Source organism: Strigops habroptila, chromosome 11 (genome assembly GCF_004027225.2).
Source record: "Strigops habroptila isolate Jane chromosome 11, bStrHab1.2.pri, whole genome shotgun sequence".
NCBI classification, from domain to species: Eukaryota; Metazoa; Chordata; class Aves; order Psittaciformes; family Psittacidae; genus Strigops; species Strigops habroptila.
In genome coordinates, this window is record NC_046360.1 from 847,745 (window position 1) to 861,318 (window position 13,574).

General features: G+C 63.5%; 2 protein-coding genes across 3 annotated transcripts; one reads left to right on the forward strand and one right to left on the reverse strand.

Moving 5' to 3' along the window:
* Positions 1–5,040: 5,040 nt before the first annotated feature.
* Positions 5,041–6,808, reverse strand: CRYBA4 (crystallin beta A4). The gene is made up of 6 exons (XM_030500700.1): positions 6,783–6,808; positions 6,285–6,330; positions 6,043–6,161; positions 5,699–5,840; positions 5,458–5,600; positions 5,041–5,196 (listed from the first exon to the last, which is right to left on the reverse strand). Exons 2-6 carry the CDS (start codon positions 6,321–6,323, stop codon positions 5,049–5,051), a joined length of 591 nt encoding a protein of 196 aa, XP_030356560.1. The 5' UTR covers positions 6,324–6,330; positions 6,783–6,808; the 3' UTR covers positions 5,041–5,048.
* A 2,943-nt stretch (positions 6,809–9,751) lies between these two features.
* On the forward strand, positions 9,752–13,501 carry CRYBB1 (crystallin beta B1). Of its 2 annotated transcripts, XM_030500699.1 has the most exons (6): positions 9,752–9,839; positions 10,432–10,591; positions 11,161–11,279; positions 12,689–12,821; positions 12,924–13,066; positions 13,206–13,501. In XM_030500699.1, the coding sequence occupies exons 2-6, from the start codon at positions 10,451–10,453 to the stop codon at positions 13,384–13,386; spliced, it is 717 nt and encodes a 238-aa protein (XP_030356559.1). In that variant the 5' UTR covers positions 9,752–9,839; positions 10,432–10,450; the 3' UTR covers positions 13,387–13,501. The 2 variants fall into 2 exon arrangements, with proteins under 2 accessions (XP_030356559.1, XP_030356558.1); XM_030500698.1 differs by having other exon boundaries at positions 12,689–13,066; positions 13,206–13,494.
* Positions 13,502–13,574: the final 73 nt, after the last annotated feature.

Genomic DNA, 13,574 nt, shown 5'->3' on the forward strand with positions numbered 1-13,574 from the left:
TAGTGCGTTCGCGGTCCCGGTTAGTGGGTTAACACCGGAGCACGGCGGCAGCATGCAGAGCCCGTCCCGCTCCCCAGCACCTCTCCCAGGGCAGGGGCTGCTTGGGTCCAGGGGACCTGGCTCACCAGAGCAGGAGGTGTTTGGGGCTTTGCACCGCAGTGGGGTTTGGGAAGGTGTTAGTGGAGGGTTTAACCTGTGCCATGGAACCTGCTTCACAGGGATCTGCCCCGGTCATCCTGCTGGGGAGGCACAAAGGGCCCCGAGCAGCAGGTGCCCCACACAACACGTGCTTCCCACCCCCAGCACTGGAGAAGATGGGCCGCAGGGAGAGGCAATCCCGCAGTGCGCTGCAAGGCTCCGGGTAAGGGCGCTAAAGGAGCTGGAAGAAGCAGAGAGGGAAGGGGTGAAAGCATCACTGCCGGTGCCTGCGCAAGGCTACGGGTAACTCCACAAGAGCAGGGCTTTTGCAGACAGCGACGGCTGCTCTGGGTCTCCACCGAGCTCCCACTGCCTGAGGGGGGAAACCACACCACGGAGCAGAGGGAAGCTCTTACCCTGCCTGCGGTGGCTGAGCAGCGCTCATTGCTGGGAGGCAGCAGGAGTGGTGGGTGTGCACTGTACCCCGAGAAATAAGGCTGGGAAAAGGTGCACCCCATGTCCCTCTGCATCACCTCCTCCTGCAGCACTAGTTCCCTCTGGTCCCCAGGAGGATGCTTCTCCGTTTTGAAGGGGCTGTAATGCCTGTCACGAGCTGTGTCTGCCCTCAGCCCCCCTGCCTGCCCGGGGGACGCTCACTGGAGCAGGCAATAGTCGAAATGGTCAGATCCACTTATGGGGCCACTGTCACCCCACATAGCCCTGCAGAGGCCATGCCATGGGCACCTCAGGAGGAGGATTCACTGCCCATGTCCCTCCCCGTGCTCCCAGCTGCTCCGCACACAAGGTGTTTCCCCAAAGCAGGGTAGAGGCAGGGCCCTGCTGGGACATGGCAGTGCCAGAGCAGAAAGCACCGGGGCTTTGCTGACAGACAGAGGGGCAGGCAGGATCAGTGGGGACAGCCATGGTCCCTTTGTGCTCTGGCCATCGTGTCTCCTTGAGGAGCTGGCACAGCTCCGCTCCTGTCCCCTTCCCCTTCTCCCTCCTCACACACCTCATTCAGTGAAGGGGTTGGGTCTCATCCTGCCCATGCCCTGCCCACTGCTGGGGAGGGTGCATGTGGGGACCCATGCTCTGGCTCTGGCTGGGATGAGCAGCGGGAGGGAAGGGGACCCCAGCACCTCGTAGGAAAACTGCGCGCTGCAGCCCCGTGTCCTCAGGTGTCCCCACCGCCACCTCCTCGGCCATGTCCCCTGCAGCGCCCGGGCGCGTGGCTCCAGCCCATGGCAGCTGGCACCGGGTCACTCTGTGGAGGTCGGCCGGGCTCCAGCATCCGTGTATGGGAAGAGGTGGCGGCTCCGGAGCCCCGGCTCCCCTCCAGGCGCTGGGCAGGAGCTGGGGCTGTCCCCTTGGGGAGCAGACATGCTGTGAGACCCTGGGCAGCGCGGCGGCCTCCCCCTCCCCACCACTGGGCATGTGCGGGGACACATCCTCTCATGTGGGTGTCCCTGGGGATGGTGTGACCCCATGGACACACTGGAGCCTGGGGACAGCCCGTGATGGGGGGTCCCTGGGGAAGAAGGCTGGCTCCCCACTGCCCAGAGCCCCCCCAGCTCACAAGGGGACAGCATAGGGCTGGCACCGTCCGTGTCCCCCTCCCCAGGGTCCTACCTGTGGTGACCAGCTGCGCGGGTGCCGTGCAGTGTCCCCCTGTCCTGTCCGGCTGCTCCGCCGCGGGGGCCGCGCAGGGGACTGTGTGTGAACAACCTCAGGTCAGTCATTAGCAGCTGCAAAAGAAAGCAACCAACGCAGCAAGGGAGAGCAACGCAGAGCCGAGGGGATGCATCCTGCCGGGGGAGCCTGGCAGGAGGGGCAGGCAGGGCAGGCAGAGCCTCCCTCGGCTCCACATCCCTGCGGGACTGAAGCCCCGAGTCGGCACCCTCTGCTCTGACCCCACCACTGCTGGCACCACTCCTGGTCCCTGCAGGGTGCCCGGGTGCTGCCCAAAGCTGGGGCAATGGAAGAGCCAGATCCTGCAGGACAGGGATGCGAGAGCTCTGCAGGGGTGATGCTGTGCCAGTGCCCAGCCTGCCCTGCATCCTGCCCCATGGTGATGCTATTGCCATGAGCCCCGGGAAAACCAACACCCTGTCCAGGGGCTGCCTCCTGCAGTGAGTGAACCCTGGCCCCATGGGTGCCCCCATGGCCAGAACTGCCCCTTGGTGCTCACGGCAGCTCCTGCGTTCACGAGCGGCTGGTGCTGGGCTCTGCAGTGGGCAGCAATGGGGCAGAGGCAGGCAGGTTGGCAGTGGGGAGCTTCAGCCCATGCTCCCGTGGGGATCTGCTCCCTGCATGCGTCTGCTCAGCTGCCCACCGCTTGCACCCAGTGCCCAAGGCAATGTCACCTCTCCCTCCTGTGCCTGTCCCCTTGCAGAGCTAGGGGCAGATGAACCACCAGGCACTGGTGGCGCACTGGGAAGGACCACGTCAGAAATGATGGCAATGCCTCAAAATGTGTCCCTGTCTGTCGATGGATGTCCCTGCCCTGGGAGCAGGCACTGCCACTGCCCCTGCCCTGTGGTTTAACTGGGTTGCACTGGCAGCAGGTCCCAGGGGACTGGGGCTCTGATGACTCTGCGGTTCAGCCACCTCCTGCTGCCCGTGTCCATTGTGGCCGCACATCACAGGACAGGGCCTCCCGTGGGGACAGCCGGGGACAGCACGTCCCAGCAGCATTCGCAAACCAGCTGCCGTGGGGCTGGGCAGTGACAGGCACCAAAATGCCATCGAGCATCTGGCAGATGGATTCCCTGCCTGGACCCTGCCTGTGGAGGGGAGGGGGGGTGTGTGTGCTGGGGTGATGGGTGCAATGGAGCACATCCCAGGAGATGAGGGGGAGAAAACCAGATCTGTGCAGGCGGCCCTTCACCAAACACTTGTCCTGTGCATGGCAAGCGATTGCCAGCCCTGAGCTCCTGACATGGGGTTGGTGGCACTTGTGGTGCAGAACACACCAGAGTAAAACAGGGGCTAAACCCCTCCTACAGTGAGGAGGAGGATGGAGGGGAGCACTGCGGGCAGGAGCAGGGAGGTGAGGGCAGCCAGAAAGCTGCACGTGTGCTCCTGCCACGCTGCAGGCACGGCACTGGCTGCTCCACTGAGGAGACCTCTGGGATGCGGATCCAGGCACCCCTGACCCCCTAGATCCTGCAGGATGGGCAACATGCCCCTGCCCTCTGCCCTGCCCATCCCTCGCTCCGGCACAGCGCAGGCTCCGGCACAGCCCCGGCTGCGGTGCTGCCGCAGCGGCGCAGGCGCTGCCTCCCTTTGTCTGCAGCTCTCATGCTGGGCAGCCCCGGGAGAAGGGGGATGGAGGGGGAGGAAGCTCCCTGCAAAGCCCAGATGCGACTGAAAACCTGATGATGCCTGGGCTCCTCCCGGCTCCCAGGGCAGGACGTGTTGGCACAGACAAAAGGCAGAGAGACAATGAGGGCGAGAAAATGGCTCCCCAAAAGGAGCCGGGCAGCACCTGCCAGGGAAGGGCTGTGCTGGGGGGTCCTGGCCCAGCCTCTCCTCTAACCCCCTACCTAAGATCATCAGGTGTAGGAGGAAATGGTGGCTTCAAGACAAAGAAGTAAGCCAGAATTTGGCTACATTCCCTTCCAGGAGCACTGGAAATGAGGCAAGAATCCATTTACCTGTCCCGAGCCCTATTCCTGATGAGGTTTCTGCAAAATAAAATTCAGATACAAACAAGCGGAGCATCAGTCAATGTCAGCGGGCCCGGGGCTGCCAGCGGAGCCCGGAGGGACCGAGCATCGTCCCGCCGGCCGGGACCACGCTGCGGATGCGCCGCTGCCGCGGCCCCGGCCCGGTGCCCGTGGGGCTCTGCCCGGCGAGGGCTTCGCGTGGGACCTGCTGTTAACCGCGGAATAAGAATGCTGAGGGGGGATAAAGCGTTTCCCTGCACCGAGCGCGGTCGCGCTGCGATGCCCGCGGCGCCCGCGGCTCCGGCGACTCCGTCTCCCCCCGGGGCCGCGCCTGCACCCCCCGCACCCCAGATCCCACCCGGAAAACACCGGAGGAGCGGTGTACCTGGCTTCCAGGGCGGGGGGTTCGGGCCGCTGCGTCCCGCTCGCTCCGGCCGCCGCGCAGCGTCTGTGTGCGGGAGCGCCCCGGAGGAGCCGGCCCGGAAACCCCACCTCCATCCCCCTCCTTCATCCCCCTCCTCCATCCCCCTCCTCCATCCCCATCCTCCCTCCTCCATCCCCATCCTCCATCCCCGTCCTCCATCCTTCATCCCCCCTCTTGCATCCTCCATCCTCCATCCCCCTCCTTCATCCTTCATCCTCCATCCTGAATCCTCCATCCTCCTGCCTCCATCCTCTGCAGCTGCTGGGCTCATATGTTGCTCTCCTGGCTGTGTGTTGGCCTGTCCCTCTGCACTGCTGCAGGCAGAGCTGCTTGCCTGCCTCTGCCCTGGGCATGAGAGGTGCTGCAGGGCTGGCGGGTGCTGCAAGCTGGTGTGGGTGCAGGGGTGTGCATGGCTGCACCAGGATGGGTTCTGCAGAGCCCCTGAGGATGTGTGGGTACAGCAGCCAGGCTGACCACTGTGCAGGCTCAAGTAGGGCCAAGATTGGGCCACTGCACCTCACTGCAGCTCCAGATGTGACCTGAGCAGGCGCTTCTCTTGACTGCAATGGGGACATGTGGGTGCCTGTGCTGGCTGCAGGGGCAGAAAAGGACGGTCATCCCCGCACCCCAGAGCACAGCCCCTGCAGAGCCCCCACTCTGACCTCGGGCACAGCATCACCCCCAGCCACACACCCCCTGGACCCCTTCCCCAATGCCAGCACCTTGGACAACTGAGCCTTTATTGAGCTTTGCCCCCGCTGCCCCGCAGGAGACACAGTGCCCAGGGTGTGCGGCCGCTGCCACGGCGGCTCCAGTGGTCACTGCTGGACCCTGCGGATGGACTGGACCTGCCCCGTCTGTGCATGGGAGCCCCACTCCCGCACATGCTTGTACTCGCCGGCGCGGCTGTCGCTCTCCAGCAGGTACTGGAAGCCCCGGTACCCCGGGAACTGCGAGCAGACCCACCTGCGGCAGGCAGAGAGCGGCGGGTCAGCGCGGGCAGAGCCATGAGGCACCAGAGCATCCTCAGCTCCAGTGCGTGCCCCCTGAGATGGGCCTTAGAATCATAGAAACATGGAATGGCTTGTGTTGGAAAGGACCTTAAAGCTCATCCAGTTCCAACCCCTGCCACGGGCAGGGACACCTTCCACTAGAGCAGGTTGCTCCAAGCCCCTGTGTCCAACCTGGCCTTGAACACTGCCAAGGTGCAAGCCCCTGGGTACTCACGCGCCGGAGCGGACGAAGAAGGAGCCCACGGCACTGCCGTCCCAGCCCAGGGCGGGCAGCGAGGGGCAGTCTTCGCTCAGCTCCCCCCGCTTGCCCTGGAAGTTCTCCTCCTCAAAGAGCATGAGCCTGCTGCGCCCATGGTCCTGGCACCAAGAGGGGCACGGTGTTGGTGCATGGCCCCAGCCGGTGGTGGGCTCTGGGGACCAGGCCAGTGGTGGGGAGCTGGGACGGGGACACTCACGGCGCAGGCGATGGGGCGGAAGGAGCACATCCTCTCCACGTGGTAGGCATTGCTGCCGCTCCATGCCTCCCAGCACGGGTACTCGCCGCGCTCCAGCACGAACTGCTGCCCCTGGAAGCCGCAGTGCTCGAAGCCGGCCCATCTGCCGGGGGGAGTGAGGTGAGACCCCCGCAGCACCCACCACCCCGCTCACACCCAGAGCACCCACAGGGATGTGGCCATCGCCTGGAGGAGGCAGCCCCATGGCTCGGGTGGCAAAAGACACTGGAGATCTCCATCCTCCAACCCCTCTCCAGCCATGCCCCACAGCACCACAGGGTCTGTCCCCCCCGGTCCCCACTCACGCCCCACTCTCAATCTTGCAGGAGCGGACGGTGCTGAAGCCATGCTCCGCGGTGCTGTAGCAGTCGGTGGTGAACTCGTGCTTCTTGCCCTGGAAGAAATCCTCATCCCACACCACGATCTGCGGAGGATGGAGGGGTCAGGGGGCTCTGTGGTGCAGAGGCCGCGGGCAGACGCTGCAGCCCCATGCCCGGGCGTTCACGGGGCTCAGGTGGTGTCATTGGTCCTGCCGATGCTCTTGTACCTTCCAGAGACCGGAGGATCTCCTGCTGTGGTGGGTCATGGTGGCTCTGCCAGGGGAATGGCACTGTTAAAGCCTGCCCGGACCCTGCATGGTCCAGCAGTGTGAGCACACTGCCTGTGCCCAGGGACACTCCTGCTCCCTGGGACAGGACAGACCCCTGCTCCCTGCTCCCAGGGATCTGGACAGGCAGATCCTCGTGCAGCAGATCCTGGGGATCCAGCAGAGCCAGGAGCACTGCAGAGGTGGCTGCATGTCCATGCTGAGTAGCAGCACCCTGTCCTGCTGTCACCTCCTGCGATGTTGCCTGGTTCCCCACCACCATTCCCAGTGCAGAGACGTGTGACAGCAGAGCAGTGCCACAGCCCAGCCCCAGCTGCCCTTGTCTCCCAGCCCGGCCACAGGATCCAGCCCCAGTTCCCAGATCCTCCTCCATAATTCCCCACAACTGCTCCGCTCCCAGGACCCAGCCATGTGGTGCCGCCAGGCTCCTGTGCTTACCTGGGTGATGTGCTGGTGCCCGGGAGGTGACATGTCCAGCAGCCTCACTGGGTTTTTATAGCCTCCAGCTAGATCAGAGCCCAGGGGAGCATTACAGAAACCCCTAACTCAGCACATGGCAGGAGGAGGGACCGGGCAGAACAAAGGCGATGCTGCAGCGACGCTGATGAGCCGGAACACCACAGCTCTCACTGCCCTGACCCCACGGACCACGGCCCCTGCCTGTGCCCTGGCTGGGGGAAGGTTTCCTCACCTGCATTGCTGGGCAGCAGGAGGAAAGCTGCATCTCCATCTCCATCTGCTGGGGCAGAGCTGCTCTCCCCGAAAGCAGGGGCAGCTCTTCTGCAGGTTGAGCACAGCAACCACGGAGCATCACAACGAGCAGGGATGGGGGCACGGGAGAGCCGGGGGCACATTTGCAAAGGCATTGGGGGGACTGCAATGCAGATCAGGACTTGGGGAGTGCTGCGGCCTCCTCCTGCCTCTGTGCAGGGACCTGAGAAGATCCTGCTGCAGCCACATTTTGTACCTAAATACCTTCAAGCTTTGCTCCTGGTGACCGCCCCTAAATCACCCCAGGGTCATGCTGGGTGCGTGCAGGGCTCCAGGGGCTGGCACCCTGCAGAGGCACCCACAAAGCAGGGCAGCAATGGGGCAGCAGCGAAAGGAGGCTGTTGGGCTGGGTGGCAATTCCTGCGTTCCCAGGTAGGGCTGTGTTTTGGGACAGCGTTTGCCAGGAATCTGCAGGGTGGCTGAGCTGGAGCATCCTCCCTCCAGCCCTGGCAGCCCTGGCACCAGGGGCTCACATGGAACTGGCTGCTCCAGGGTGCAGCGGGGCTGTCCCCAACATCTGCACCCCAGCAAATGTGCATTAGGCACAAGCTGCCCCCAGCCTCTCACTGTGGCCTGAGCTGAACTCAGCTTGGTGCCAGACGTCAGCACAGGGACTGCTGCTCGCTGCTCTCTGCAGTGTGCCCCAGCACCAGGATGTGGTTCTGGGGAGCCCGGGCTGCGGCTGGTGCCCCTGTGGCAGGGCTCAGTGCCGGGCAGGGGATGCAGCAGCAGGAGGTGTGCATGCAGCGATGCAGCAGGAGGTCTGCATGCAGCAGATCCCACCAGGGCAGAACAAACCCCTTGTGCAGGGCATGAGCCCGTGCCGGTGCCTGCGGGGCTGAGCTGTGCCAGCTCCAGCCATGCAGCAAGGCTGGGGCAGCTCTTCTCTGGGTTTGAGCTGCTCATCCCACGCATCCCTCTGTGCTGGGGTGGGACAATGCAGGAGGGGATGCTGCAAGAGGGGATGGTGCATGATGTGACAGTGCAGCAAGGGAACGATGCAGGACGGGATGGTGCAGAGGCTTTCCAAAGCCAGGGGCAGGGATGCTCAGTAGGGAGGGAAGAGATTTTGTGTCCAGAGGGGCTGAGGAACAGACAGGACAGATCCTGCTGTGAGCCCTTCCACAGCACTGTCACAGGGACAATCCCTGGGCTGCCGAGTCCTCAGAGAATAGCCAAAGCAGTGCGGAGCAGCCATCAGGAGCAGAGCTCAGTCCCTCTGGACACAGTTTTCCAGTACCCAAATCCAAAGGTGCTGGGAGGGAAAGTGGTGCCAGGAGCAGCAGAACCTGGGAGTGGGTGAGACCTGGTGATGAGCGCCCAGGAGCCACCGGCGAGGCAGCACAATTAGAACACTGTCTCAGAGGGAAAGAGAGTGCAGCGTAGAACAGAAACGTGTCCATCAAACATGAAATGAATGTAAATTGAAAACTGAGAATCATAAAAAGCTGCCCAGTGTCCAGGGGAGAGACCAGCCTGTGGGGAGGGTCTAAGGGAAACGGGGCAGCAGCACCCACTGAGGGCACAGTCCCCTAAAAACATGGGGAAAGAAGAAAGGGTCAGTAAAAGCTTTTGATTCAGGGTTTTGGGCAATGGCTCAGAGGGTGCAGCGGGATCCCACCACTGTGGTTGGCACTTGAGGGGAATGAAAGATGACGGCAAAACTGAGGGCTCTGAGCTTTCAGAATACGCAGACTTGCGTGTTTTCCTGCTGCCAGTGATGAAGAGCTGGTGCTGCGGGAGGCTGCGGGTGTTGGAATGGACCGGGAGGAAACAAGCATGAGGGTATTTACCCGATGAACAGGATCACAGCAGCAAACAGGGAGAGCAGCAGTTGGAGGCTCAGTGGGAGCCAGGGGAAGGTCCCACCGAGGTGTCGCCTGGTGTCGAGAGTGGCCATGGGGTGCTCACCGTGTCTCCAGCCAGACACCCTGTGGCCCCTCTGCCACTGAGACAGCACCGAGGCACCGACACCCGCATGGGGTTTGGTACCACACAGTGCGACGGTGGCAGAACTGGAGATGGGACAGAATGAAATGGGCTAAAATCAACCAACATCCACACCAGGGGATGTCCTCCACAGAGAACACCATTTTCAGGGATGGGGATGGTTTGGAAAGTGTCGGCTTCGATTACACATAATTTGGAAAAAACCCAAACCAACTCTTGAAGCATCTCAAAGCACTTCAGTCGTGTTCTGGCATCTTCAGGGCAGCGCATCAGCCGTCTGTGGGTGTGGAGAGATGTTTAGAGCGAGAGATTTAATGTTTGGAGGGGAGAGACAGGCACAGTGTGGCTGTCAGGGTGGGCACCACGCAGGCATGGGGCTGATGCACCCTCCCGGCTGCAGCGGCACCGGAGCTGGGTGCCCATGTGGGTGCAGCGGGCAGGGAGGGCAGCGTGCCGGGCTGCTCCGGGGCTATATATGCCCTGTCGGGGCAGCCGCACGCAGGGCACAAAGTGGCAGGGTCAGGTCTTCTGTTGTGCCACGGGCACAAAGGAAAGTGCTGGATTCAGCGGCTGGGCACGGGGCCGGGGAGAGGCTTCCAGCTCGCCCAGCGCTTTGCAGGATGTGATGACTGGGCGGGCGCGCAGACACTGATGAGCTGGCAGTTCCTTTGTGCGCCCGCCCGGGGTCTGCCCTTGCCAGGCTATAAAGTGGGGGCCTCGCTGCACCCCGAAACACAAGCCCGCTCACTCCAACAAGAACCAGCAGCTGCCCAGGTAAGAGGACACAGTCCCCAGGCTGCAGCCGGACCCGAGGCGGGGAGAGGAAAAGGCAGGGGCTCAGCTGTGGCCATTGCCGTGGTCATCATGTCTGGGAGCGTCCCATGCTCAGCATCCCACCGCCCTCCCCTACCCCAGCACCACTGGTGACCCCCACCTGCTACTGGGTGACTACTGGGGGGCTCGGCAACCGAGGGCTGTCCCCTTCCCACTCCCTGCTGCCCCGGTGCCCAGCTGCGGTCTCTGACACCCCCATGTGGGATGGCACCAGAGTCCGGTGCAGCATCAGGCCCAGCCTGTCCATGGACGGCAAGGACCTGGCCATCCCCGCAGCGGTGAGACCATGCTCAGGGCATGAGGAGAGTGTGGACACCCAGCACCTCCCACCATCCTCCTGGCAATGGCAGGACCACTGCCTGGGCCTGCTGAAGAACCCTCCAGCAGCTCCTGCCCTTGCTCCAGCACCCACCCTATTGCTGAGCCTCCCATCCCGATGAGACCGACCCCAGGGCAGGGTGGCAGGTGCCACATCCACGCCTCCCCTCTAACCTGCTGCTGGCACCTCTGCCTGGTGCCCTCCCTGTCCCAGACTTGAGCCCAACACCGCGATGTCTGAGACCACAAAACCCGCTGGTCCCGGCCAGGCTGCGGAGGAGAAGGAGAAGGCGGCTCCTGCGCCAACTCCATCCCTCGACCCTGCTCCCGTCGCTAACAGCAAGGGCGAGGAGCCCTCCACAGAACCCTTCAGGGTAAGCCCTGCTGCTCCCCACGCGCGGGGACACGGCCGGGGGCGAGGGACAGTGGCAGCTTCTCTGGGGTGGTCGGCAGAAGGAGATCTCTGGTGTTCCAGCAGGGTGCAGGAGGGGAGCAGGATTTGGGCAGCCACTTGTGGGGCTGCTGCAGGAGGGATGCTCCGGGTGCCCCTTGACTGGGCAGCTCATTGGGGACCACAGGCTTTAGAAATGCTCTCCCCAGGTCACGGCATCAGGGTGCCCCTGGTCACCTCCCTCCACGCAGGGGTCCGGAGCTGCTCCAGGGGCTGGGGAAGGAGGCCGTGGGTGACAGGGCCAGCACCAAACCGCCAGGGCAGCGTGCCACCAAGGCACTGTAGCAGGGCTGGGGACAAGGGGTGAGCAACGCGAGGGCTCTGGTGACATGTTGCACATGCCGGGCAGCGAAGGCCATGGCACGGACGCAGCTCCTGGAGAAGCAGCTCCTCCCGAGTGCGGCTGGGGCCGATGTGGGCAGGGTCCATGCAGGGACATGCAGCACTGCCCTGCCCTGCCTGTGCCCATCCAACCCTTCCCCTCTGCCCCAGATCACCGTCTTCGACCAGGAGAACTTCCAGGGCAGGCAGATGGAGTTCACCACCGAGTGCCTGAACCTGAGGGACCACGGCTTCGACCGGGTGCGCAGCGTCATTGTCACCTCTGGACCGTAAGTGACCCTGGCCATGGAGGGGACCGTGGCCATGGGGATGCCCTGGGGAGTGGGGACCTGGTCCTGGGGAGCAGCCCTGGGCACAGCACCATGTGCATTTCCCTGCAGCCCGGGCAGAGAGTGGGGCAGGACCAGACCCTGGGTCTCCCTTGCGGGGTGCAGGATGGCATGGGCAGGATGCCAAGGGCATTTGCAAATCAAAGGGCACTAGAGGCAAAGCCTGAGGCCAAGGACAGGCATCCCTCCGATCTGGTAGGTGAAGCTGACCATGAAATGTGGCTGCAAATTTCAGAGCAGCCAGGGCGAAATGATGCAGGTGCCTTGGACCAGGCTGGTGGCCAGGGCCATGGAAACACCGTGCCTGGGAAGGCAGTGCAGCAGTGACAGGGCAGCCAGTGCTGCAAGGAGGATGTGTGCGATGGGGCACAGCCTGCCCTCACACACCGGGCAAGGTGAGCCGCGACCACCTTGAATGACACCAAGTAGCACCAGTGACAACTTTATTAGGAAGCCAGAACATCCAACTCTTCTTGAAACAAAGAGGGGATGGAGCAGCCCCAAAGGAGCTCAGGTGTGACAGGCAGCTGCGCTCAGTACGGAAAGGGTGAGACTTGGAGAACAGAGCACTTACGTGTCACTGGGGTCCTCAGAGTGTCCTTGAGAATCACTGGTGAGACTCCGTGCCACAAATTTACTTAGGGAAAGAACAGCAGAATCAACCAAGCTGAGCCTCAGAAGTCAGTGCGTGGTTGTGCTGTCTGTGGCGCCCAAACACGTCTCCTGCCATTAGGAAAATACCTGTTGGCGCCTGCAGAACAGGTATTATCCCCTGTCCAAGGGGAACGCAGGGCTGTTCTGTGCCGTGGCTTTTGGAGCCCCACGTTAGTGACGTTCACAGCACAGCAGCACCTCGTGGCACTGCTAAAGAGGTGACATTGCAGCTGAACAAGCCCCGAGCGCCCGCACCCTGGGAGCGGGATGAGTGCCAGGGCTGGCTGCGGCTCTGCAGCCAAGCATGTGAGCGTGCCAGGATTGCACAGCCCCGGCAGCCCTGCCCCGGGCTCCGTGGGGCAACACGGAAAGCAAAGTCTGTGATAACACCGGGACCAGCCTCCGGTGAGCAGCGTGGGGGGCTCACCAGCAGCTCCGCGGGCTGGGCAAGGGCAGCACCATGAGCACGCTCGTGTCTGCTGCAGGCCTTGCATGTGTGCACCAGTGAGAGCGAGCTTGCCCGCTCAGTGCTGCCAGCTCTGCACGTGCCATAAAGTGGGAGCAGGATGGTGGGACCAGCCCCGACACCCGCAGCCTCTCTGTGTGCTGGGAGCCGGGCTCTGGCACCCTGCAGGCAGGCAGAGCAGGAGCGCCTGGTGCATCTGACCCGCTGTCTTGTCCTCCCATGTCCCCAGCTGGGTGGCCTACGAGCAGGCCAACATGCGTGGGGAGATGTTCATCCTGGAGAAGGGGGAATACCCTCGCTGGGACACCTGGTCCAGCAGCTACCGGAGCGACTGCCTCATGTCCATGCGTCCCATCAAGATGGTGAGTGGGGCGGGAGCAGAAGCACCCAGCGGGGTCTGGCCTGGACCCGTGCTGCTCCGTGCCGTGCTGCACGACCCAGCGCCCACATCTTGTCTTCCCCAGGAGGCTGAGGAACACAAAATCTCCCTGTACGAGTCTGCTGACTTCAAGGGCAACAAGATGGAAATCCAGGAGGACGACGTGCCCAGCCTCTGGGCTTATGGCTTCTGCGACCGTGTGGGCAGCGTGCAGGTGCCCAGCGGAACGTAAGTGAGCTCCTGCCAGACCCCCCCGTGCCCCCGGCTCTGATCCCGAGCACCGGGCTCCTGGGCAGCCTTTGGTGGCGGTGCCCATCACCGGGGCGGCAGCGGGGACTCAGGGCTGCTCCGTGTGCTCTCCCCGCAGCTGGGTCGGGTACCAGTACCCCGGCTACCGGGGCTACCAGTACCTCTTTGAGACCGGAGACTTCCGACACTGGAACGAGTGGTCGGCCTTCCAGCCGCAGATCCAGTCCATCCGCCGCATCCGGGACATGCAGTGGGACCAGAAGGGCACCTTTGTCACCCCCGACGTGCCCTCCGACTGAGCGGGCCCCGCGCGCCGCGCCGGCTCCCCGCGCCGCACCTTCCTTCCCTGTACATGGCACATTCCCGGGATGTACTTGACCCTGTGAGGCAATTAAAAACCCCCGAAGACTCGAGCTGCCGGGGTCGGTGACACACGGCGGTGGCGGGGGGGGACCCGGGCAGGGGGCGATGGGGTGGTTTCCCAGGG